Source organism: Triturus cristatus, chromosome 12 (genome assembly GCF_964204655.1).
Source record: "Triturus cristatus chromosome 12, aTriCri1.1, whole genome shotgun sequence".
NCBI classification, from domain to species: Eukaryota; Metazoa; Chordata; class Amphibia; order Caudata; family Salamandridae; genus Triturus; species Triturus cristatus.
The window spans coordinates 614422466-614441610 of record NC_140595.1 but is presented as its reverse complement, the minus strand read 5'-3'; the positions used below and the strand labels follow the sequence as shown (position 1 = coordinate 614441610).

The window sequence follows — 19145 nt, the reverse complement described above, 5'->3', positions numbered from 1 at the left end:
ATGCTCAGATCTCAATTTATCGCTCAGTCCGCTTTCGCGGTTATTCACGTTTAAAAAGTTTAAATAGCATCAAGTCCTTATCACTCTGTGTTACTCGACTTCATTTCCTGCTCGAACGACGCCGAATAAATGCCAGGTATGCTCTTGCGAACTAGATGTTTTTGATCCACTACTTGAATACTAGTTGGGTGATGAGTGTCAGCGTTTCACTATTCTTCCTTTTAGTAACCTTCTGAAAGAAGAGACACATACCGTGAGGCGAAATCTATTCGGCACCTCACTCTTGAATTTTGAGCTATTTGCCAATTCGCCAAACATGTCGATTCAGAATAAGGTAATATGATTTCTATAAGCGCCGAATTAATTTTAATACTCAGTTTGCTTGTATAACTAAAGCGACGTTAAATATCTCTCTTACAGTAATTAAACTAAAAGAACAGAGACATCTTGATTGTGGGTTGATTGATACACAACTTGCTTTCTGAACTAAAAGACGCATCTCTCTGACTCGTTAAGATAAGGTAATACGCATTCAACCAACTTTTACCCTCTTAACGATAATATTTGACATTGTCTTCAAATCTAACTGGAAATATATTTTGTATATACCTATCTAACCCAGATTGACTATTAAAAGTTTATCCACTGGCTAAGAATCACTGATACTGATTTACTTGGGAACTAACAAATTTCCGGGTTATATTAACAGAGCAGACATTTGCTAAATTACAATGCGGAAAGAATAACCGAAGCGGCAATTATAACTGCTCTATGTTTAGTTGTTCTATTCTTCTTTAAATATTGAGGTATACAATTCATGACTGGGTCTATCGCCTCTAGATTAATATAGGTATGTTTAGATAGTCTGACTGTTAGATCTAAAGTAACAACAGAATAGATTTAGAACACTTATATTCACTTATTTAAATTAATTTTTGTTTATTTGCATGGGTGTGTGCTTTGTATATTTAAATGTATATCTTTACTTTTAGGGGTCAACTTTTTAACCTACTAGTCCTGAAGATGGTCTTATGAAGTGACATTAAAAGACCGAAACGTCGACTCTCACACTATTTTCTACAACTATTGAGTACTGTGATGAAAAAGTGGTTGATCTATTGCTAAGTGAAGGAACCATTGAATGTATTCTTTCCTTCCAATATATGTATAACTGTTTATATTTTAGGTACCCTGAATACCATTTATTGATATAAATTCATTTCTTTTTTACACACCCTTTGCTTCATTTGATTATTTGACTACGTGCTTATTTGATGATTTGGTTTCTTCATGTACTCGCTCTTTTCAACTGTGGTGGAGTGATGCACATACATATGACGAATGCATAGTGTATAACCTACGATACTAATACTCTGAGAGTAACCCAATTTATAGGTATATTTCTACCCTAAACTGAATAACAGTAAATTATATAACTAAGTTTTTTTCAAAAGAATCCCTTGAAGGCACTCCTTTACCAGTATATATAGATCCCTGCCAAAGCATTATTTGGAAATTCAAAAAATGCTGGACACACACGATCTGGATGCACTGTTCATGACAGAGACATGGACGCACCCTGTATCAGATTTGGAGTTGGGATTGACCTGCCCACCGGGATACAAATCATTTCATAAGCCACGATTTAGTGGCAGAGGGGGCGGGGTTGGCATTATTTTTAAAGAGAAATGGGATATCACCTCAATGGATATTGATGAGGTGGAGGGTGCTGAACTTTTAGGATTTTCGCTAAAAGATCACAAAGGACATGTGTTGACCGGCCTAGTTTGCTATAGGCCTCCAGGGGCAGCAAATCCTCAACAGCAGCAGGATTTAATTGACGTCTTTAGTAATATGGCGCTCACCCACACTAGATTGCTTATTTTGGGGGACTTTAATTTATGGCCCAAAGGGAGCTTGGACTCAGGCTATAAAATTCTCCTCCAATCCTGCGAGAAAAACTTGAATCTGCAACAGTGGGTCGCAGAGCCAACACATAGGGGAGGGCATGTACTGGACTTAATTTTCTCCTAAACAAAATGCTATAGGAGTGGAAAATATCCTGACTGTGGGTTGGTCTGACCACTACTTGATTACATTTCGGGTATATAACCCCAGGATAAACATCTTAACTACCAGTGTGGTAAAGAACTATCAAGGTAGGGACTGGAATGGACTTATGAAAAAGGCAACATTATCCCCTGTATTCCTTGCTAACAGGTCCTTTGATGCAGACAAACAGGTGGAAGAGGACTATATGGCTTTTTGCGAACAGATAAGCAAAAGGCTTGATCAGGTAGTCCCCCTAAAAAAACTTTAAAAATCAGGTAGACTTTCAGCCCCATGGTATTATGAAAAATTGAGAAATTTGAAAAAGGGCTGCAAGCAGGCAGAACGGAAGTGGAGAAAGGCATATGCAAATGAGGATAAAACTGTTTGGATGTTGATAATAGCTACTATAAAAAAGAAATCTCCACTGCAAAATCAGAGTATTTTTCAGATATTATTTTGAAGGTACCTAACAGCACTAGAAGTATTTTCAAAATAGGTAACGCTATTGCCAATCCAGACTGTACAAAAAATAAGATTCATCCTACACAAGATCTTTGTGATAGTCTAGCAACCTTTTTTGAGGATAAGATTAGAAAAATCATTGACGGGCTGAAAGTGGGCAATACGGTTAATTAAGAAGATCATAGTGGTATGGCCAGGAGGTCACTACTAAATCAGAAGGAGGGGAGGGTAGGTGCGGTCAACTTGGGCTCACTGGATCACTTCGAGATACCTTCTGAGGAGGACTTTAAGAAAGTAGCTCTAAGTGTCTCCTCAGGCTCTCCTATGGACCCACTACCACATAAAATATGGAACGAACTAGGCTCAGAACTCTTCCCGGAACACCGACTGATCTGCAGTCAATCCCTGAACAGTGGGCTGGTACCGACTTGCTGGAAGCAAGCAATAATAACACCACTTTTGAAACATGCATTTGCAATTCAACAGGTCTCGCATTTACGCGAGTTGGAGCTATTGACATTGTAAATGACAATGCCTTTTATTTATGTTTTGGTTTTTGAAACATAAATAAAACGCATGGTCATTTACAATGCCAATAGCTAAATACGAGACCTATTGCATTGCAAATGCTTGTTATGACAGGGCATGACCAACAGCTCTGGAGTTGATGCTGAAGGCAGTCATCAAAAGTGTTTAGAATACATGCTCATCCAATACTTGGCCTCTCTGCTGAGCACATAGAGCAGTGGTTGAGTATGGTTATTGTGAATCTAGGTGAAAGCATGGTCAGTTTGCTCGGCTACTCGGAGTCAGGAGCCATGCATTTTGGGTTACAGACCAGTTATGGGAACTTGTTGTCCTTGTTATAGACCAGTTGTGGGAAGCTGTTGTCCACGTTACAGACCAGTTATGGGAAGTTGTTGTCCAAATTACAGACCAGTTATGGGAAATTCTACCACCCTCTCTCGTTCTCGTTCTTCGCAGCAGTTTCATGGTGCAGTGATCCGACAAGACGTCCCTTGTTAGCCGCTGGGCTAAGTGCACCTCTGGGGCTCAGAGTGCGATAGAAGCACAGGGGGATGAGGGCAGAAGAAGGGCAGGGTGGCTGCTGCACCGGGGAACACCCACAAGGGCCAGCTGCTGCCCCATGCCCCGGCTGCTAGACATGCTCAGCTTGACTTAAAAAAGTTAAGCGGCTTGGGCATTTGTGTTTATTTGCTCCCCTTGCAGTGACAAGGACTCCCAGGGCAGTGCGACCTTCATTCCTGGCAGCGGCGGTGAGGGGAAGCTGTGTAAACATGGTGGACAGTCTGCCAACAATACACCACCAGCCACCCTTGGCCACTGCTGAAACAAGGGTGCAGGATGGACTGGAAGGAAAGTGGTGCACGTGCCGTGCTTGCAAAAGAAACACAATTGATGAATGGAATGCAGAACAAATCAAAACATTGACTCCCAGTCAAGAGATCTGGGTTAAATCCATCATTCTTTTGCTCACCATGCCACCCCAGTTTAGACCTGGCCATATGCAAATCAGTCTTGACCCTGTGCCTCGTGGGAACAGTCCAGCCCGAACTACCAAGCCAGGTCCTCCCTGGACCGGAAACAAGCATCCTAGGACCAGTTTCGGGGTTTCACCCCTCATCAGCCAGGATAGCTTGATTCCAGTGGCACAGTGAGCTTGGGACCCACGTCTGGGCATACCCAGCGCACTTAGGGCGAGGAAGCAAAAGACACACAATTGATGGACGGAATGCAGAACAAATCAAAACATTCACCCCCAGTCAAGAGATCTGGGTCATTATTTTGCTCACCATGCCACCCCAGTTTAGACCTGGCCATATGCAAATCAGTCTTGACCCTGTGCCTCATAGGAACAGTCCAGCCCGAACTGCAAGGTGCTGCTGTGACACGGAAACAGGAAAAACAAAACACGCGGCCGCCATTATTTAATGTGTACAAATAACGTTTTGGACTAGGTGCGCAACCTGTCCCGCTAGTAGTGGGTGTGAAAGTGGGACAGTGAAAGCGAAAAACAAAACACGCGGCCACCATCATTTAATGTTTACAAAAAAAAAGCTTTGGACGAGGTGCGCAGCCCGTCCCGCTAGTGGTGGTTGTGAAACTGGGAAAGTAAAAGCATGCATAGCGTGCTTCAAGTACAAAACAAAACTAGTGTACACAAACACAATGCCTCCCCTGACCGTTTGCAGTTGTGGAATGGAATAAAAAAGTGCTTACCCACTAATTAGGAGACACTGTCTACCGCCGCAAGTAAAAGAGCCAGTTCTGGTAGGCGGGGCCAAAAGTGGACATGGTGGTAACCAGGAGGGACTAAAAAGCCTCCAGGACAATCATTACACCACGTTTAGCATAATTGGTGATGCCAAATGACACACACCAATGGAAATTACGGGCGGAGCAGAAAGCGAACTTCTAAAACTGTATTGATTCCAAGAAGCCCTCGCAGAGTGAGCAGCGCATGCGCGCACCAATGCCAGGCGAGATCTAAAAAGTCACGCTTGATCCATCCAGCATGTCCAAAGAGCTACAGACCCATTTCTCTTCTACCCTATTCGGTAAAGATTACAGAGTGACTGGTTATCAAGACACACATCCAGTTCTTAGAAGTCAACTACAAATTAGAGGATGTGCAATTCGGCTTCCGTCCAGGACATGGGACGGAGACTGCCTTAGTGACCATTCTGGATGATCTTCGAATGCGAGCAGACAGGGGACAATCAGCTATACTGATTTTGCTGGACCTGTCTGCCGCATTTGATATGGGGTCCTTTTGGCGAGGCTTGAAGGAGTTGGGATGGAGGGAATGGCTTTTAAGTGGTTTCAATCCTACCTGGCAAATAGGCAACAGGCAGTAGCTTTTCCCCCCTACCAATCAGATTTTACCAACATCCAGCATGGTGTCCCTCAGGGGTCCGCGATTAGCCCGATATTGTTCAATGTCTACATGAGCTCTTTGATTGCTGTCATTAAGTCACACAATATTAATATTTTTAATTATGCAGATGATACACAATTTATCCTGTCACTGGAGGGAGATCAATCCGTATCATTGGAAAATTTCCATGCTTGTATGCAGGATACTGCACAATTGAAAAAATAATTCCATGCAATTTAATGGCGACAAGACAGAGATCTTGTGCTGTGCAGTTGAAAAGTTCCATTGCTACTCCCAACTGGTTTCTGGCCTATTCCTACGGTTACACCACTGATACCCTCTCAGTAGGTGCGTAATCTGGGAGTTAGTTTCAATGACAAGTTGAGTCTAGAAACTCAAGTAAATAAAACAGTCGGGAGCAGCTTCTCCCTTATTAGAGTGCTTCAGAAGATTTTTCCGATGTTACCAACACAGGCCAGACACTGATAGTAAGGAGTGTTATCCTGAGCCGGCTGGATTATTGCAATGCTTTGCTGCTGGATCCCCAAGGTATTTGATCAGGAGACTCCAGAGAATCCAGATAATGGCGACCAAGCTAGTCCTAATGAGACCACGACGTTCATCAGCCTCTCAGTCTCTTATGGAGCTCTACTGACTTCCAGTATCACTGTGGATACAATGCAAGTCGCTCTGTATTGTTTTTATAGCTCTGCACAGCCTTGGGCCTAAACCATTGCAGAATACATTTGAATGGTATGTCCCCATCCATAGTCTTCAGTCTTCTTCAGCCAAATTGATGAAAGCGTCCAGGTTCAGAAGAACAAAATCGGGAGGAAGGGCCTTTAGCATTGCAGCGGCGCGGCTCTGGAATAAACTTCCAACTGACCTTAGACAGATGGAAGATCTGTTACAGTTTAGGAAGAAAATAAAGACCTGGTTTTATCCCAGAGTATAATTCTAGTCCTTCTCCTACTCTTACTGTAATACTATCTTTCTTATAGCACCTATGCTCGGCAGGGCACACGTATCCCAGCGCCAGGATGCCCGTAGAGTTATAGTGCGCTTTACAAGTCTCGATAACATTAACATAGCAAGGGACTGGACATACCCATAACAGTGGAACTTTACATGAGTGCGGCTGGTAGACCTCACTTCCAGTGACAAAGGTGACACAGGTAGGGCACACTATTGATCTTCCCAAAATTACGGTGTCCTGCCTCCACCACTTTATGCGCTATACCCAGGATAGCAGCACAAGTCCTCTGCCTACAGTGAGGGAACACTTGGTTCTACACTCCAGGTCCGGGCAGGGCTTTAAGTGGGATAAGAAAAACTGAGGGTGCTCTTAAAGAGGCGTGGCAAACCTCTTAAAGAGGTGTGGCTAATCCAATTAGGGGCGTGGCCTAAATGATGAGAACTAGCATTGTGTGCCGCCTCAATATAAGGGTGCAATTGTTGATGCACAGTTTGGCTGCCCCTAGAGGGTACGGGTCCCCTTCCTCAAGACTGTATTACTTACTGCGTAGTAACATAAGGACTTTTTTCAACTCTGCATTGACTAAACCCAACTAAAATAACAACACATCAAATAGGCTAAAATATGTCACTGACATTAATAAACAATGCACACAGGTGGGATGCAAAGTTCAACAATATTAACTCAGTTTGACAAATGCACATTGAAAAAAAATGCCTGCACTCAGTTGTACTACAATAATTCAATTTGTGAACTACTACTCAAACTGGGAGCGTCCAACAAAACCAGTAGGGCTAAGCGGCAATGTGCACAATCGTCCTTTCCTCCGTAGCTTATCACTATTAGTGTGTTGAAATCACTGTGTCTTTAATGATTGCATAAATCACCAAACCACACTTGAACAGGGATCGCTATACATTAATTTTATCACAGTACACACACCCACTGTTCACGAACAGCAGCTCACCATCCATGCAGCAAGGGCTAATGGACAATCACAGGTCCAAAAATACCCACCTCGTTCTATGTCTGCCTGATGTCTGATTGACGGATGTATGACGTTACAACGCATACATTTACATCGCGGTACATTACATTGCGGTTTTGACAACGCAAGTCGTTACAATGACTTGCGTTGGAGGGCGCTGGACTTAGGAGTCCTATAATTTACTATTCCAACTCCAGTCTACGTACAGTAGGGAAGGTGTTGGATAGTAAATTATACTATTCCTTGTCCTAGAGCGCCATCTAGCGCAAGTCGTTGTAACGACTTGCGTTGTAAAAACCGCGATGTAATGGCATCGCGATTTAATCCCCGCGTTGTAAACGATGTTTCCCCTGATTGACAGTAGCTCTGGGAATGACAAATCATTAAACTGCAAACGCTATTCACTCCTGACCGCAGAGAATGTGCTACAATCGATTGACGATTCGCACCCGATTCCATCACTTAATGCCCACTTTTGTTCAAGAGTAGAAGGCCCTCGCTTCAGATAATTTATTTCTCTGCAATGGATTTTGAACAAACTCATTTGCAAATATAAAAGTTTAATCGCTCAAGGTCGCTAGCTGCAACATTTCACGTTTCCTGTCTGCACCAAGCCTGTAAAGCACAGAGGGAAGATTAGGACCTCTCATCACACACTCCAGTGTAATGTTTTAGCTTCATGTGATAAACTTGACAAATAACATGACTCTCCCGTTCAAAATGAATCTTTTGTAGGTGTGGATTCATGCGTGTGGCTTGCATTGACACATTAACATTTGGGGATATAAGAGCAAGTGAGTGGTAGGGCACAAGTCCTAAAAAAACAAGTGGGGGGACTGACCAAGTAAGACAATATGCAAATGACCCTATGACGTCACGACGTAGCGCTATAAAAGAAGTAAAATAGTTCTATTTAAATTATTTGTGTAAATACTGGGACAGACTAACCCATCGACAGTCTTACAGTGTCTGCATTTATATACAGGGACAGAACAAAGGCAAAAGCAGGCCTCTCTTGTACCTGTGAAGAGAAGGCAAGCTGTGTGTGTGCCTTTGCTTCCCTCTGTGACATTTACATTTAAGTGTAAGTTTCCAGGTAGCCCCCAGTCCGCATATACAAACAAAAGGAGGCCGGATAGCCCCTTAACTTCGGCCCAGCTGGAGGTGAAAAAAGGTCCTTTGCTGCCTGCAAGTTGCTGCTGGGAATGGAAAGCAGGCAACGTGGGGTCTGAAAATTACACCGGGACAAGTTCAGCATATTTCTGTGGGGCCCATCTTCTTGGCAGGGGGGACAGTGTCCACCCTGGGAAAAGAGTGGGGGGACGCCGCGTACCTGCGTGTACCCCTGACACGAGCCCTGGTGAGTGGTGTGTGCTCTGTGGAACTGGCAGCTTTGTGGTAGGTTAAGCGAGAGGGGACTGAAGGTGTCACGATTCCGTTAAAATGTATCAGGTGGCACCACGACGATGTTGCTGCTCCTGCGGTGCAAAAAGAGAAGGGAAATCCAGAGAGAAAGTGACTCTCTTTAAAGGATTTCCCTTCCTCTACAACGCTCACCTGGCATGACGTCATGCCGTAACTTCTCCACTAGTGAGAAGTGAGCAGTGTGGGCACCGCACATCGATTTGCCTGATGTCACTGCAGTCCGGAAAAAAACAGACCGCCTGTGCCAGGGCACAAAACAGAGCCTAATAGGGACCCGTTTCGAGGCCCTCTTTTCAACAACTGCCAGTCGGTGCTCAGCACCGGCAGGATCCGGCGCACTTAAGGCCCTAGGTCCAGGACCTCAGATAGTAATGTACATGTCTAGGCGTCTACACACATACTTGATAAGCGTGACACCAGGGCCAAAAATAAAAGTCAGGATATCAAATACGCATACAATTAGGCTCTCAGAGCAGGGTAACATATCTGTATAACATGCAGGGGACCCATTTGACAGATGTACAACTTGCTGTGCATCCCTATCATCCTACTAGTATACTAGAACAGGTGCCACAATCAGCTTGAATACTCACAAAGAGACTCATGACTCCTGCACATTAGAATGTACCACATCCCCCTGGGTGATAAAAAAGATGAGCTAGTGGTATCAAGGACAGTATGCTAGGGAATTACAGCCCTCCAGCCTTTCCTGCCCCCATAGGACTTTGAGATGCTACTTCTGTCAAAGAGGGTCTGTGCCAACTGATGGAATACACTTTGATCAATGTCCGTCAGCATCCCCATGGGACAAATGACCTTCACTACTGTAAAGTTTAATCCTTGCTAGAAAAATATAACACTAAAGCAGCTTTGGCCTAATGCCTTTCACGGCCATCAGCCCGGCAAGGACTCTGGGTGCATCCAGATGTTTAAGGTTGCCCCCAAATAAATAGGCAAGTCACCTTTACCATGGCTGCCAGACTTATGACAAGATGCAGGGCTCTCAGCAGCTCCCCTGCTGAAAAACAAATACTGCACGCCCGTTGGCTAATAAAATAAAACAGGTCTTGCTTACAACTGAAAATGCAAGGCAGGCCTATTGGCTTTGACGGTGCTGGTTTCCTTGTGCACTGGAAGAGTGCTACTTACGCCCATTTGTTGCCCCCTAATATACAGATGTCGCCTCTTGTGGGTGGTTTGTTTGTTCCTCTTCCTAAGTAATTCTCTGACAGGCCCGGACTCATCATTCTCACTGGTAGAGTTTCCTCAAGGCCTATTCCTGCAAGACCTATTTCATCCCTGCACCTGGCGTGTACCCACCTGCCCTGAAATACATGCAGTTGCTTTAACCCATTTGTGTCTGCTGGGAGTGCTGGGGAACATGTCATCAACTGACAAAATATGTCTGAAATTATATCAGCCCTCTAGACACGCTGGGGTGTAAAGCTCACAGCATTGTCGTTATCTCTTTCCCGTCCCCTTATCCATTCCACAAGCAGAGTTGATTAAATTATTCTTCGAGATCTGTGACGTCTAGACCTCTTGCCTCTGATGGGCTTTGCCAGTCCTGGGCTTTCGTGTGTCCGCCCAAAGCATGCAGAGAGCCGTAGTCTTGATCCATTCACCAGAACCAATTAAGCGAACGCGCCAGCAATGATCTGTAAAAAGGAAACTCCGGCCTGGAGCATGGTTTCCCCGGTGACCTGGAGTCATCTGATGATGTTGGCTACACGTAGGGTGTACAGTACACTAAACTCGCCCACGCCTTTTTTTCCAGGTCTTGTAGTGTTGCATGTCCCGAAACTAAGATGACCCAAACAATCAAAACTGGATTAAGTGGAACAGTTTGCCCTGGTTATGGGGTCTCGATTCATCGACCGCGGTGGGAAGTGCTGGCTTTGCTACGACTCGAACTGGCAGCTGCAGATCCCAGAAGATGCTGCCAACATAATGTTTGCCAGACCCACAGTCAGCAGCAAGCGTACTTGCGCCTATCTAGGCTTGTTTACAACTTGAAGCGCTTCCGAGGTACATCAGTGAATAGCTCATCCAGCCCAGGCTTTTGCTTTGCATTCTGGTACATGTAGTTCTGTTTATCCTGTTATAAACTCGAGACTAGACACCCGAGTTACTAGTATCTAAAGCAAATACCTGGACTTTATTGGAAAATCGTGCATGCACCTAGGAAACCGGGAACTTAAGTGAGCTGTGGCGGACACTCCATGTGCGCGAGCCTACCACAATTAGGCCGCAGACCTAGCATACCAGCAGTAATTAGGCTGGTAATATTCATAAGAATCACCTTAATTTTCATTTCCAGCCTAGTGAGGTCCTCCAGATTAAAACTATTTGTTTCCCGGAAGCCAGAGCTTTAAATGGGCAGGTGCTGTCCGGTACTGATTACCGGCGCTTCTATAATATGGAAGGGAGAGCACCTGTACATCTCAGCACTGGTGCAAAACATTTGATGGGAGAGTACCAGCACTTCTCAGGAGCAAACGGGTACTCTGGGTAGTGGGCACAGGCCTGTCTATATTTCTATTTAAAACACTACCGGAAGCAGTGGCATAACATAAGCCCCCGCGGCGGGGCGAGCTCCAGGGGGCCCCCTCAGCAAAAAGTGCTATGTGGTAGGTCAGAAAAGGAGGGGGGAGGCTCTGTGTACTTTGCAGGGGTGCCCCTCAAGTTTCGTTATGCCACTGGCCGCAAGCTGCCTCTACACACCCGACAGGCCTCTACAACTGTCTTCCATGCAGGTCGGATAACTATGGAAATGAAATGGTCGTGCCACAATTTTTATTTACATACCCCCGCCCCGCCTTTATGGCTCTGCTTCACTCCAAACTCACCTGGGAGCCAGTGCACTTGACATAAGAACACAGTGAAGAGACTTTATCGCCTGGTGAGAACTAATGTGAGCTGGAAAGCGGAGCTCGCGCTGCACTTGTGAAATCTCTTGCATTTAATGTATCTTAAAAGAGGGCTCTCACCAGTTCTCATTGCTAAATTACTGTCTGCATTCGCTTTTGTGTGGAACTTTTTTGGGTTGCTAACTTCCGCTGGATGCACGCATTTACAATACTTCTACTAAAGCTGTTCATACTGTTTAAGCCCCATTCAATGTCAAGATGAGATCTCTTCCCACACAAAAGGCGCACCAGTATGCTGGAATGCTTGCTTTTTATTACTTAGTTGTGTAAAGCAAATGCTTTAGCCTTAGAACGTTTGGAGAAATTCCTATTCGTGCCACAGTACTTTTCTTCACACTTTGTAGGCATTATCGGATTGATTTTTTCACCTTAATCTATTTGGTCGTTATGATCAAATTCTAAATATTGTAATATACATTGCAGGTTAAAAATAGCGTTATTATACAAGACATATGATATATTTTACTACTAAACAGACAGCCACAAGTGCAGTTACCTTGCAGTTAAAAGGGACTTAATATGAATGGTGCAGTGGCACTGGGGCCAAAAGTTGTCAGAACCCCTTTAAACACATAAGATTGCTATATTTGACTACTAAACAGGCAGTCACAATTGCAGTTACCTTGCAGTTTAAAAGAGACTTGATTTGAATGGTGAAGCAGGTGCAGTGGCCAGGGCCAGACTGAGAACCAAAACCGGCCCTGGCAATGTGCTCGGCCGGCCCCCCCGGGGTTTGGGGGGGCGGCCGAGCTCTTTGTTAGATGGCCGATATTGCAGCTATGTTGCAAAAACGTCCCTGTAACAAAATCAGCCCCCCAGAGGCCCAAAACCGGCCCCCACCCTGGCAACCTACCGGGGTAACGCCTGGTGCCCGCCATGGCCAGTCCGGCCCTGGCAGCGGCACCGGGGCCAAAACCTCTAGGGACCCCACTAAACTCAGATTATTGCTAAAATTCAAAACTAAACAGGAAGTCACAAGTGCAGTTACCTTGCAGACAACAGGGTCATCATTTTAATGGTGCATCAGGTGCAGTGGCACTGGGGTCAAAAGTTGTCAGAACTCCTCTAAACACATAATATTGCTATATTTGACTACTAAACAGGCAGCCACAATTGCAGTTACCTTGCAGTTAAAAGGGACTTGATTTGAATGTTGCAGCAGGTGCAGTGGCACTGAGGCTAAAAGCCTCAGGCACCCCACTAAACCCAGATTTTTGCTCAAATTTAAAAGCAACCAGCAAGTCACAAGTGCAGTTACCTTACAGGATCATGATTTCAATAGTGCAGCAGGGGCAGTGACACCAGGACCAAAAGCTCTAGGCACCCCACTAAACACCTAAAATTGCTAAATGTAACCACTAAACAGGCAGTCACAAGTGCAGTTACCTTGCCGACAATGGGATCATGATTTGAATGGTGCAGCAGGTTCAATGGCACCTGGCCAAAAGTTGTCAGAACTCCTCTTAAAAACATAATATTGCTATAACATCAATTAATTCTATTATTCCTCTTTCTCATTTCATTTTTCAACATTTTGCTATTACTTGCCCGCACTATACCACGAGTAATAGCACAATATATTGACATTTTTGTACATAAACAGGACATAACACTTCCACAAACTTTCTATAATTTATATTGTACAGCTACTCAGCAAGCTACAACAAAAAACAACTTATTATTAATCACATAGGCAAAACCTAATGCATTTACGAATGCTTGTTTTTTTTAGTGAGCTAAACAAGATAGGGCAGAAACCGGGAGAGAACGTAGGGTTTTTAAATTGCAGGTATCATTGGGGGCGGGCCCAGATATATTTGTTTCTGCTGCTGAGGAGGGGTAGGTGTGACCGCTCAGGTGGGGCCAGACGTCCAAAGCTCCGCCCACTTCAAGGAAATCATTCTCCAGTGTGTATTTGTAGTTAATAAACGTGTCACGATGAAGCAATGCTTCCGCCTAGAGAGTGGCATATTAACTGCCCCTGCTCAGCTGAGGCATCACCTCCATGCCGTCGAGGGTGACAGACCTGTAGCCCAGGTGCCAGAGAAGCAGCGCGCGCCGACCGGGGCAGGTGAGGTGACACTCCACGCCAGGTCCGGGCCCATCCACTGACTGCACGTCCTGAGGGAAGATGATGCCGCGCGGGCTCCTCGTCTTCTGCGCCTTCCTCAAGTGCATCGATGCAGACGGCTTCCGAGACCAGGCGCTAAGAATAATGGCTACGACCCCTGTGATCGACGGGTAGGTGAAGCACTTCTAAAACGTCGCAGCAACTTATTTCCCCCATAATTTGTGTCGCTTTTGTCACGAGGACTGAAGCAAAAACACGTTTTAGTCCGACGTTTTACGTGAACAAACCTGCACAACGGCAAACTGGCAGAAAGGGATGGTTAAAACATTCTAAATCAAACTAAAAAAAAAAAACATTCCAAAAGAGAATGGCACACCACTTGAGTTGCATGATAGAGTTTATATCACAGAAGACACGACCCATGAATAACTTTTGGAAATAATGAAACATACATATGTTGCTCTTTTTTAGCTGCTTAGGCATAGTTAAGTGAGGAAAACTGATTTCACGTGAAACTTCTTTAAAATTCGATTGTCATGTGGCGCCTCGTACAGTACTTTTGCCATCTGTAGGCACTGTAAATAACGGGTATTACTTAGTCTGATGTCTCGCCCGTTTAAATGTGGGTACATATGTATTTGCTCCAATTTTTATGCCAAGGGGACAGGAAAAATAGATTAACACTCGGTCCCTGTTTTTTCTCGATGCAAAACCTTATGTAATGTAATCCAGCCTACGTTTGGGGCAACCCAAGTTTGCTCCATTCCTATTGTGCAGGGTGCAGAATGGTAAACATGGATTTGCTTCATCTTTGTCTGTGTGTAGAACTTTCCATTATATTTCTCTTGACACCACAGTTGTGTTAAGGGAAAGCGAAGCTCTATTTTGCACAATGCACATTGTGAATTTAGTTGCCTCTCTGGGTTTCGAAGAAGGAAGTGTCTGGGTCACTGAAGGTTCCTATCAAGAACTCCGGTGCCTTCTGCTCACGATGCACGACCGCACAGATGAGTCAGAAGTTAGTTCATTTCCATTGCTCATCCAGACCCTGGACTCTTTGCTGAGACTGCCACCATCATGACAATTTATAGGTTTGTTTTCTGAAAGTGAATCCCAGGCGACCAAGAACCGGCCTGAGGCAACCTTCTAATTTGGCAGAGTTTAAGAATGAATTGCCAGATGGGTACTTTAGTTTGTTTGGAGACCTGTGCCACATTCAAACCAGAGTGTTAATGACAATAGAACAAACAGTTTTAGGCTAAATGGGAGGTCACTAAGTGCTGCAGATATGCTGCTCACTGGAGTTTGTGAATGTAGTCACATCAGTTCAGACCTCGCACGCCAATGCTGGCTCCAAGTGGACTTAAAATAGCTGCTCTTTCCTCCGCCCCTGTGTCTTGCCTCCCTCCAGCCCTCCACCCCCAGGAGTCAGAGAAGCCTCGCACACATCTACTAATGCGTGCGTTAAAGCCCTCGGAATAGGCCATACCATGTGGAATTCCGCATGGTAATTCCATGTCCGCACCATTATTCTCCATTCCAAGGGGTTCCACTTGGAATTGCATGGTACGTGCGCGAGCCCAGTTCTAGAGGGTGAGCCGGGCCCACCCAAGGAAGGTTCTGGCCCACCCACGGCCATTCAGAAGGGGAAAAGCAGGCCCGCCACATACCGGGGCTGCCTTTCTTGCTGGCGCACAACAGGAAAGGCCAGTTCCAGATGACCAAATAGGCAAAGTAGGCACCGGCTTAAGGGCCCCACTCCTTTAGGGGCCCTGCGAAAATGGATACAGTTGGTTAATTAAAATTGTTGGTTGGTAAAATTAAAAACATATTAGGAGATCATTTTCGGGGGGGCGGGCCTTCACAGATTTACCCCGGCACTGGGATAGGCTGCTGCAGTTTAGGCGAGAGTGACTGAGTCCACCCGGATCACTGTCATGTGCAGAATCAACGGGCGGCGGGTGGACACAGCATGTGGTGCACCGCCTCCGCCCCAGGCCTCAAGGGGTCGGAGCTGCTGCTTTTTCTCAGAGTACAATGAGCAGGTCTTGGATGTGGAGACCTGGACTTAATCCCTCACAGAAGGCCTCGACGATTGAGTAGAAAAGCTACGGGTGCCTAGTGTCAGCCGTGTCAGCCTTCTAGAGTTAAAAACGGTGCACTGACATACCAGATTGAGACGGAGAAATTCATTCTAATGAAATTCCATCCGTTTATAGAATGTGGAGGGTGCTTTGCACGGCTCGCGCGATGGAATTAAAAAAAACCCATTAAGAACTGAAATAACTTTACACTTATAAAAAAATATGACTAGAAACTGGTAAAAAGAAAATGCATTTCTTGACAATGTTGCAGTGAAACAACTAATTTACCCACTATCTTGGAGCAAAAGGAGGGGGTTAAAGCAGTGGAGAGGTAAACAAAGGAGAGAGAGAAAAGGACATGAGAGACTAAGTGGGGAGTAGAAACTAACAGAGTGGAGAAGAAAGAGGTAGAAAAAATTGAGGGAGAGAAGAGAGGGAGAAAGGATACAGAGGAGGGAAATAATTCTGGATAAGCACCTGGGGGCAGAGAGGGAAAGGGGCAAGGGAAGGATGAAGTGAGGAAAGAGATTGCTATAGAGAGGGAAGGCTTGGAAGCAAAATTGGAGAGAATGGCAATGGCAAAGGAAGAAAAAGAACAGTGCATGACGAAGTGAGGGATGGATGCAAAGGGGGATGCTAGAAGTTTTCAGGTCAGTAATAAGAAAAGGATGGATCAAGGCCTCGCATACACTTCATATTTCTGACCTTCTAGCAGCACACAGCTTGAATTGGAGACTGGCGATACATGGAGGGAGGGCCTAATCTGGAGTAAACCAGTGCTTAATTTGAGCCGGTGGTTTCAGGGGCTCGGCACTGGCACTTGATTATCAACACCGGCACTTATGACAGCTGCCACATATTGATGCTGTGAGTGTAATTTAAAGATGAGCAGAACAACAGTTGTTTATTATTTCAATATACATCAAAAACAAATAATATTGCCCCCCCCCCCCCCCTCAAGTCACTTGTATAGCTTATGGGGCTTCGAACCGTGTGAACTGTCACACTTGTAACACAGTGATGTGGGGTAATAGTTATGTAGGTACTGTCATTGCCAGCGCTGGAAGTGGTAGTTGGTAGTGCAAGCTGCGGTGGCCTTCTGACAAGGGCCCTGGCACTTATTTTTTAACAAATTAAGCACGAGTAAAACTCACTTGTGGAATTTCCTTATAGAGGGATAATATAATATGATTTAAAAAATGCTTGGTAGTTACAAGAACTCAAACAACCCTGTAATTATTATTTTTTACCTGAAACTGCTTACAACTGTATATGCGGATTGTCAGTCCATTTTGCCTGCATTATTTTTGTATTTGGTAATTACTGAAATAGGTACATTTTACATAGACTCTACATTTTCCTTTTGTAATGTTGTTACGAAAAGTTACCAAATGTTTATCCCAGGATAGTAGCTTAAATTTGGGAAACTTCCTAAAAAAAAATTCAAATGTTTATCCAAAATTGGATTTGGATATTTTTATTGCATAGATAATGGTAACTGTATAATATGGCTCAATATTGCCATTAAGATGTTCTGGTGACATCATAATTCACGCGGCTGAAGGCCAAATGGTTTGTAAATGCCACCAGAACCCCAAGATGGCAATACAGGACCATATTATATGGGGGACCGTTAATGTATTTTTCAAATTGCATGTTTATTTTGGGGGAATTAGCTTGAAAAGTGGGTTTCTTGAAAGTCCTGTTAAAAATGGACACTGAGGAGAATTAGAATGTTTAGGTTTTGTTTGCATTTCTTTACTACATTGTTAATATGACCATCAGAAATGGTGATGGTCAGTGGATCACTGAGAAACCGGAGTTTACAAACCGTGTTATGGTTCTGGCTCAAATGAGGAAAACCAGTGACATTTGCACTTATGGTTACCAAAGCCCACAGCACATGGCATAACGTGTGCCACTCACCGTGTTGCTGCCCTTTCCTTGTTTCTGTTTCGTTGGAAAACTGGTGTTTTAAGCAGGACAAACTACCAAAGTATGGCCTTGTTTTGTGCCTTGGTTGCCAAAACTGGTGAGTTTCAGTGGCTACGTTTGTCAGAACCATAACTCAGTTTGTAACATGTGCAGAGAAAGGAAGGATAGATAATGGTAAAGCGTGTATGATGGAACTAGGCAGGGGTGTGTAAAGTAGTTACAGGGCTTACTCACTACATTTTAAACCTTCAGTGCTTTGCAAAGTGCGGAACCATGAAAAGCTGCACAGGAACCATGCGTGGCAGAAGTACGTTTCTGGTGCTGCACATGCCCAGGAGTGTGCTGCAGTCTATCTACATGCAGAGTCCCTCCCCTTCCACAAAGCAGCAGGAAGCGCAGAGTATGTACCTTGAGCGGTGGCTATGGTGTTAAAATGTCAAGCCGACAGCTGTCAGTACCTAATATCAGATCTCTGCAATACTTTGTTGTTTTTAGCCACTGCCCATTCATCCCAGTTTATGACTCTCCCAGACAGGGGCGTCCTGAAGCCCCTGCATTAGCAGCTACAGCAGGGAGGGGCCTCTTCTGCTGCAACTTGGAAGATAAAGGCTCATAATTAACATGAAAGGTTGGGTGAGTGTGTCAGTCAAAGGATGTATGTAAGGATAGATGTGTGAGTGTAAGGGTGGATGAGGGTGAGTGGATAATGGATGGAGAGATGGATGAGTAAAAGGATTTGTGAGTGAAAAGAGGGATGGAAAAGTGAGTGAAAAGATGGATTGGTGAGTGAAAGGATGCATGGATATATGGATGTTTAACTGAAAGTATGGATGGCTGAGTGAAAGCGTGGATGAATGGGTGAAAGGGAGAATGATGGATGAGTGAAAGGATGGATGAGTGAAAGGTTGAATATGAAACTAGATGAGTGAAATGGAGGGTGGCTGGATGGTTGGATAAAAGGGTGGATGGCTTATGAGTGATGAGTGGATGGATGGCTGAGTGAAGGGGTGGATGGATGAGTGAAAGGATAGACGGATAATTGAAAGGATGGATGGGTGGAATGGTGGATGGATGAAAGTATGGATGGCTGAGTGGATGGATGAATGAGTGAAAAGGAGGATAGCTGGAGTGAAAGGGTGGATGGATGAAGTGAAAGGGTGGATGGATGGGTGAGCGAAAGGATCGGTGGATGTGTGAAAAAGGGGGTGGAGGGATGGATGGGTGAACGGATGGATGATGGGTTTGATGGATAGGTTTAGAGATGGTTAGGTTTAGAGATGGATGGATAGGTTTGTATATGACAGAATGTAAATGAGAAATGTG

At 44.7% G+C, this 19145-nt stretch overlaps 1 protein-coding gene across 1 annotated transcript in view; it reads left to right on the top strand.

Moving 5' to 3' along the window:
- Positions 1 to 13664: 13664 nt before the first annotated feature.
- The window catches only part of DPEP1 (dipeptidase 1), a 159320-nt gene continuing 153839 nt past the window's right edge, over positions 13665 to 19145 (top strand). The window contains exon 1 of the mRNA XM_085637794.1: positions 13665 to 13973. Within this exon, the coding sequence (XP_085493920.1) occupies positions 13864 to 13973 (110 nt within the window). The 5' untranslated portion in view covers positions 13665 to 13863. The remainder of the gene's footprint in view (positions 13974 to 19145) is intronic.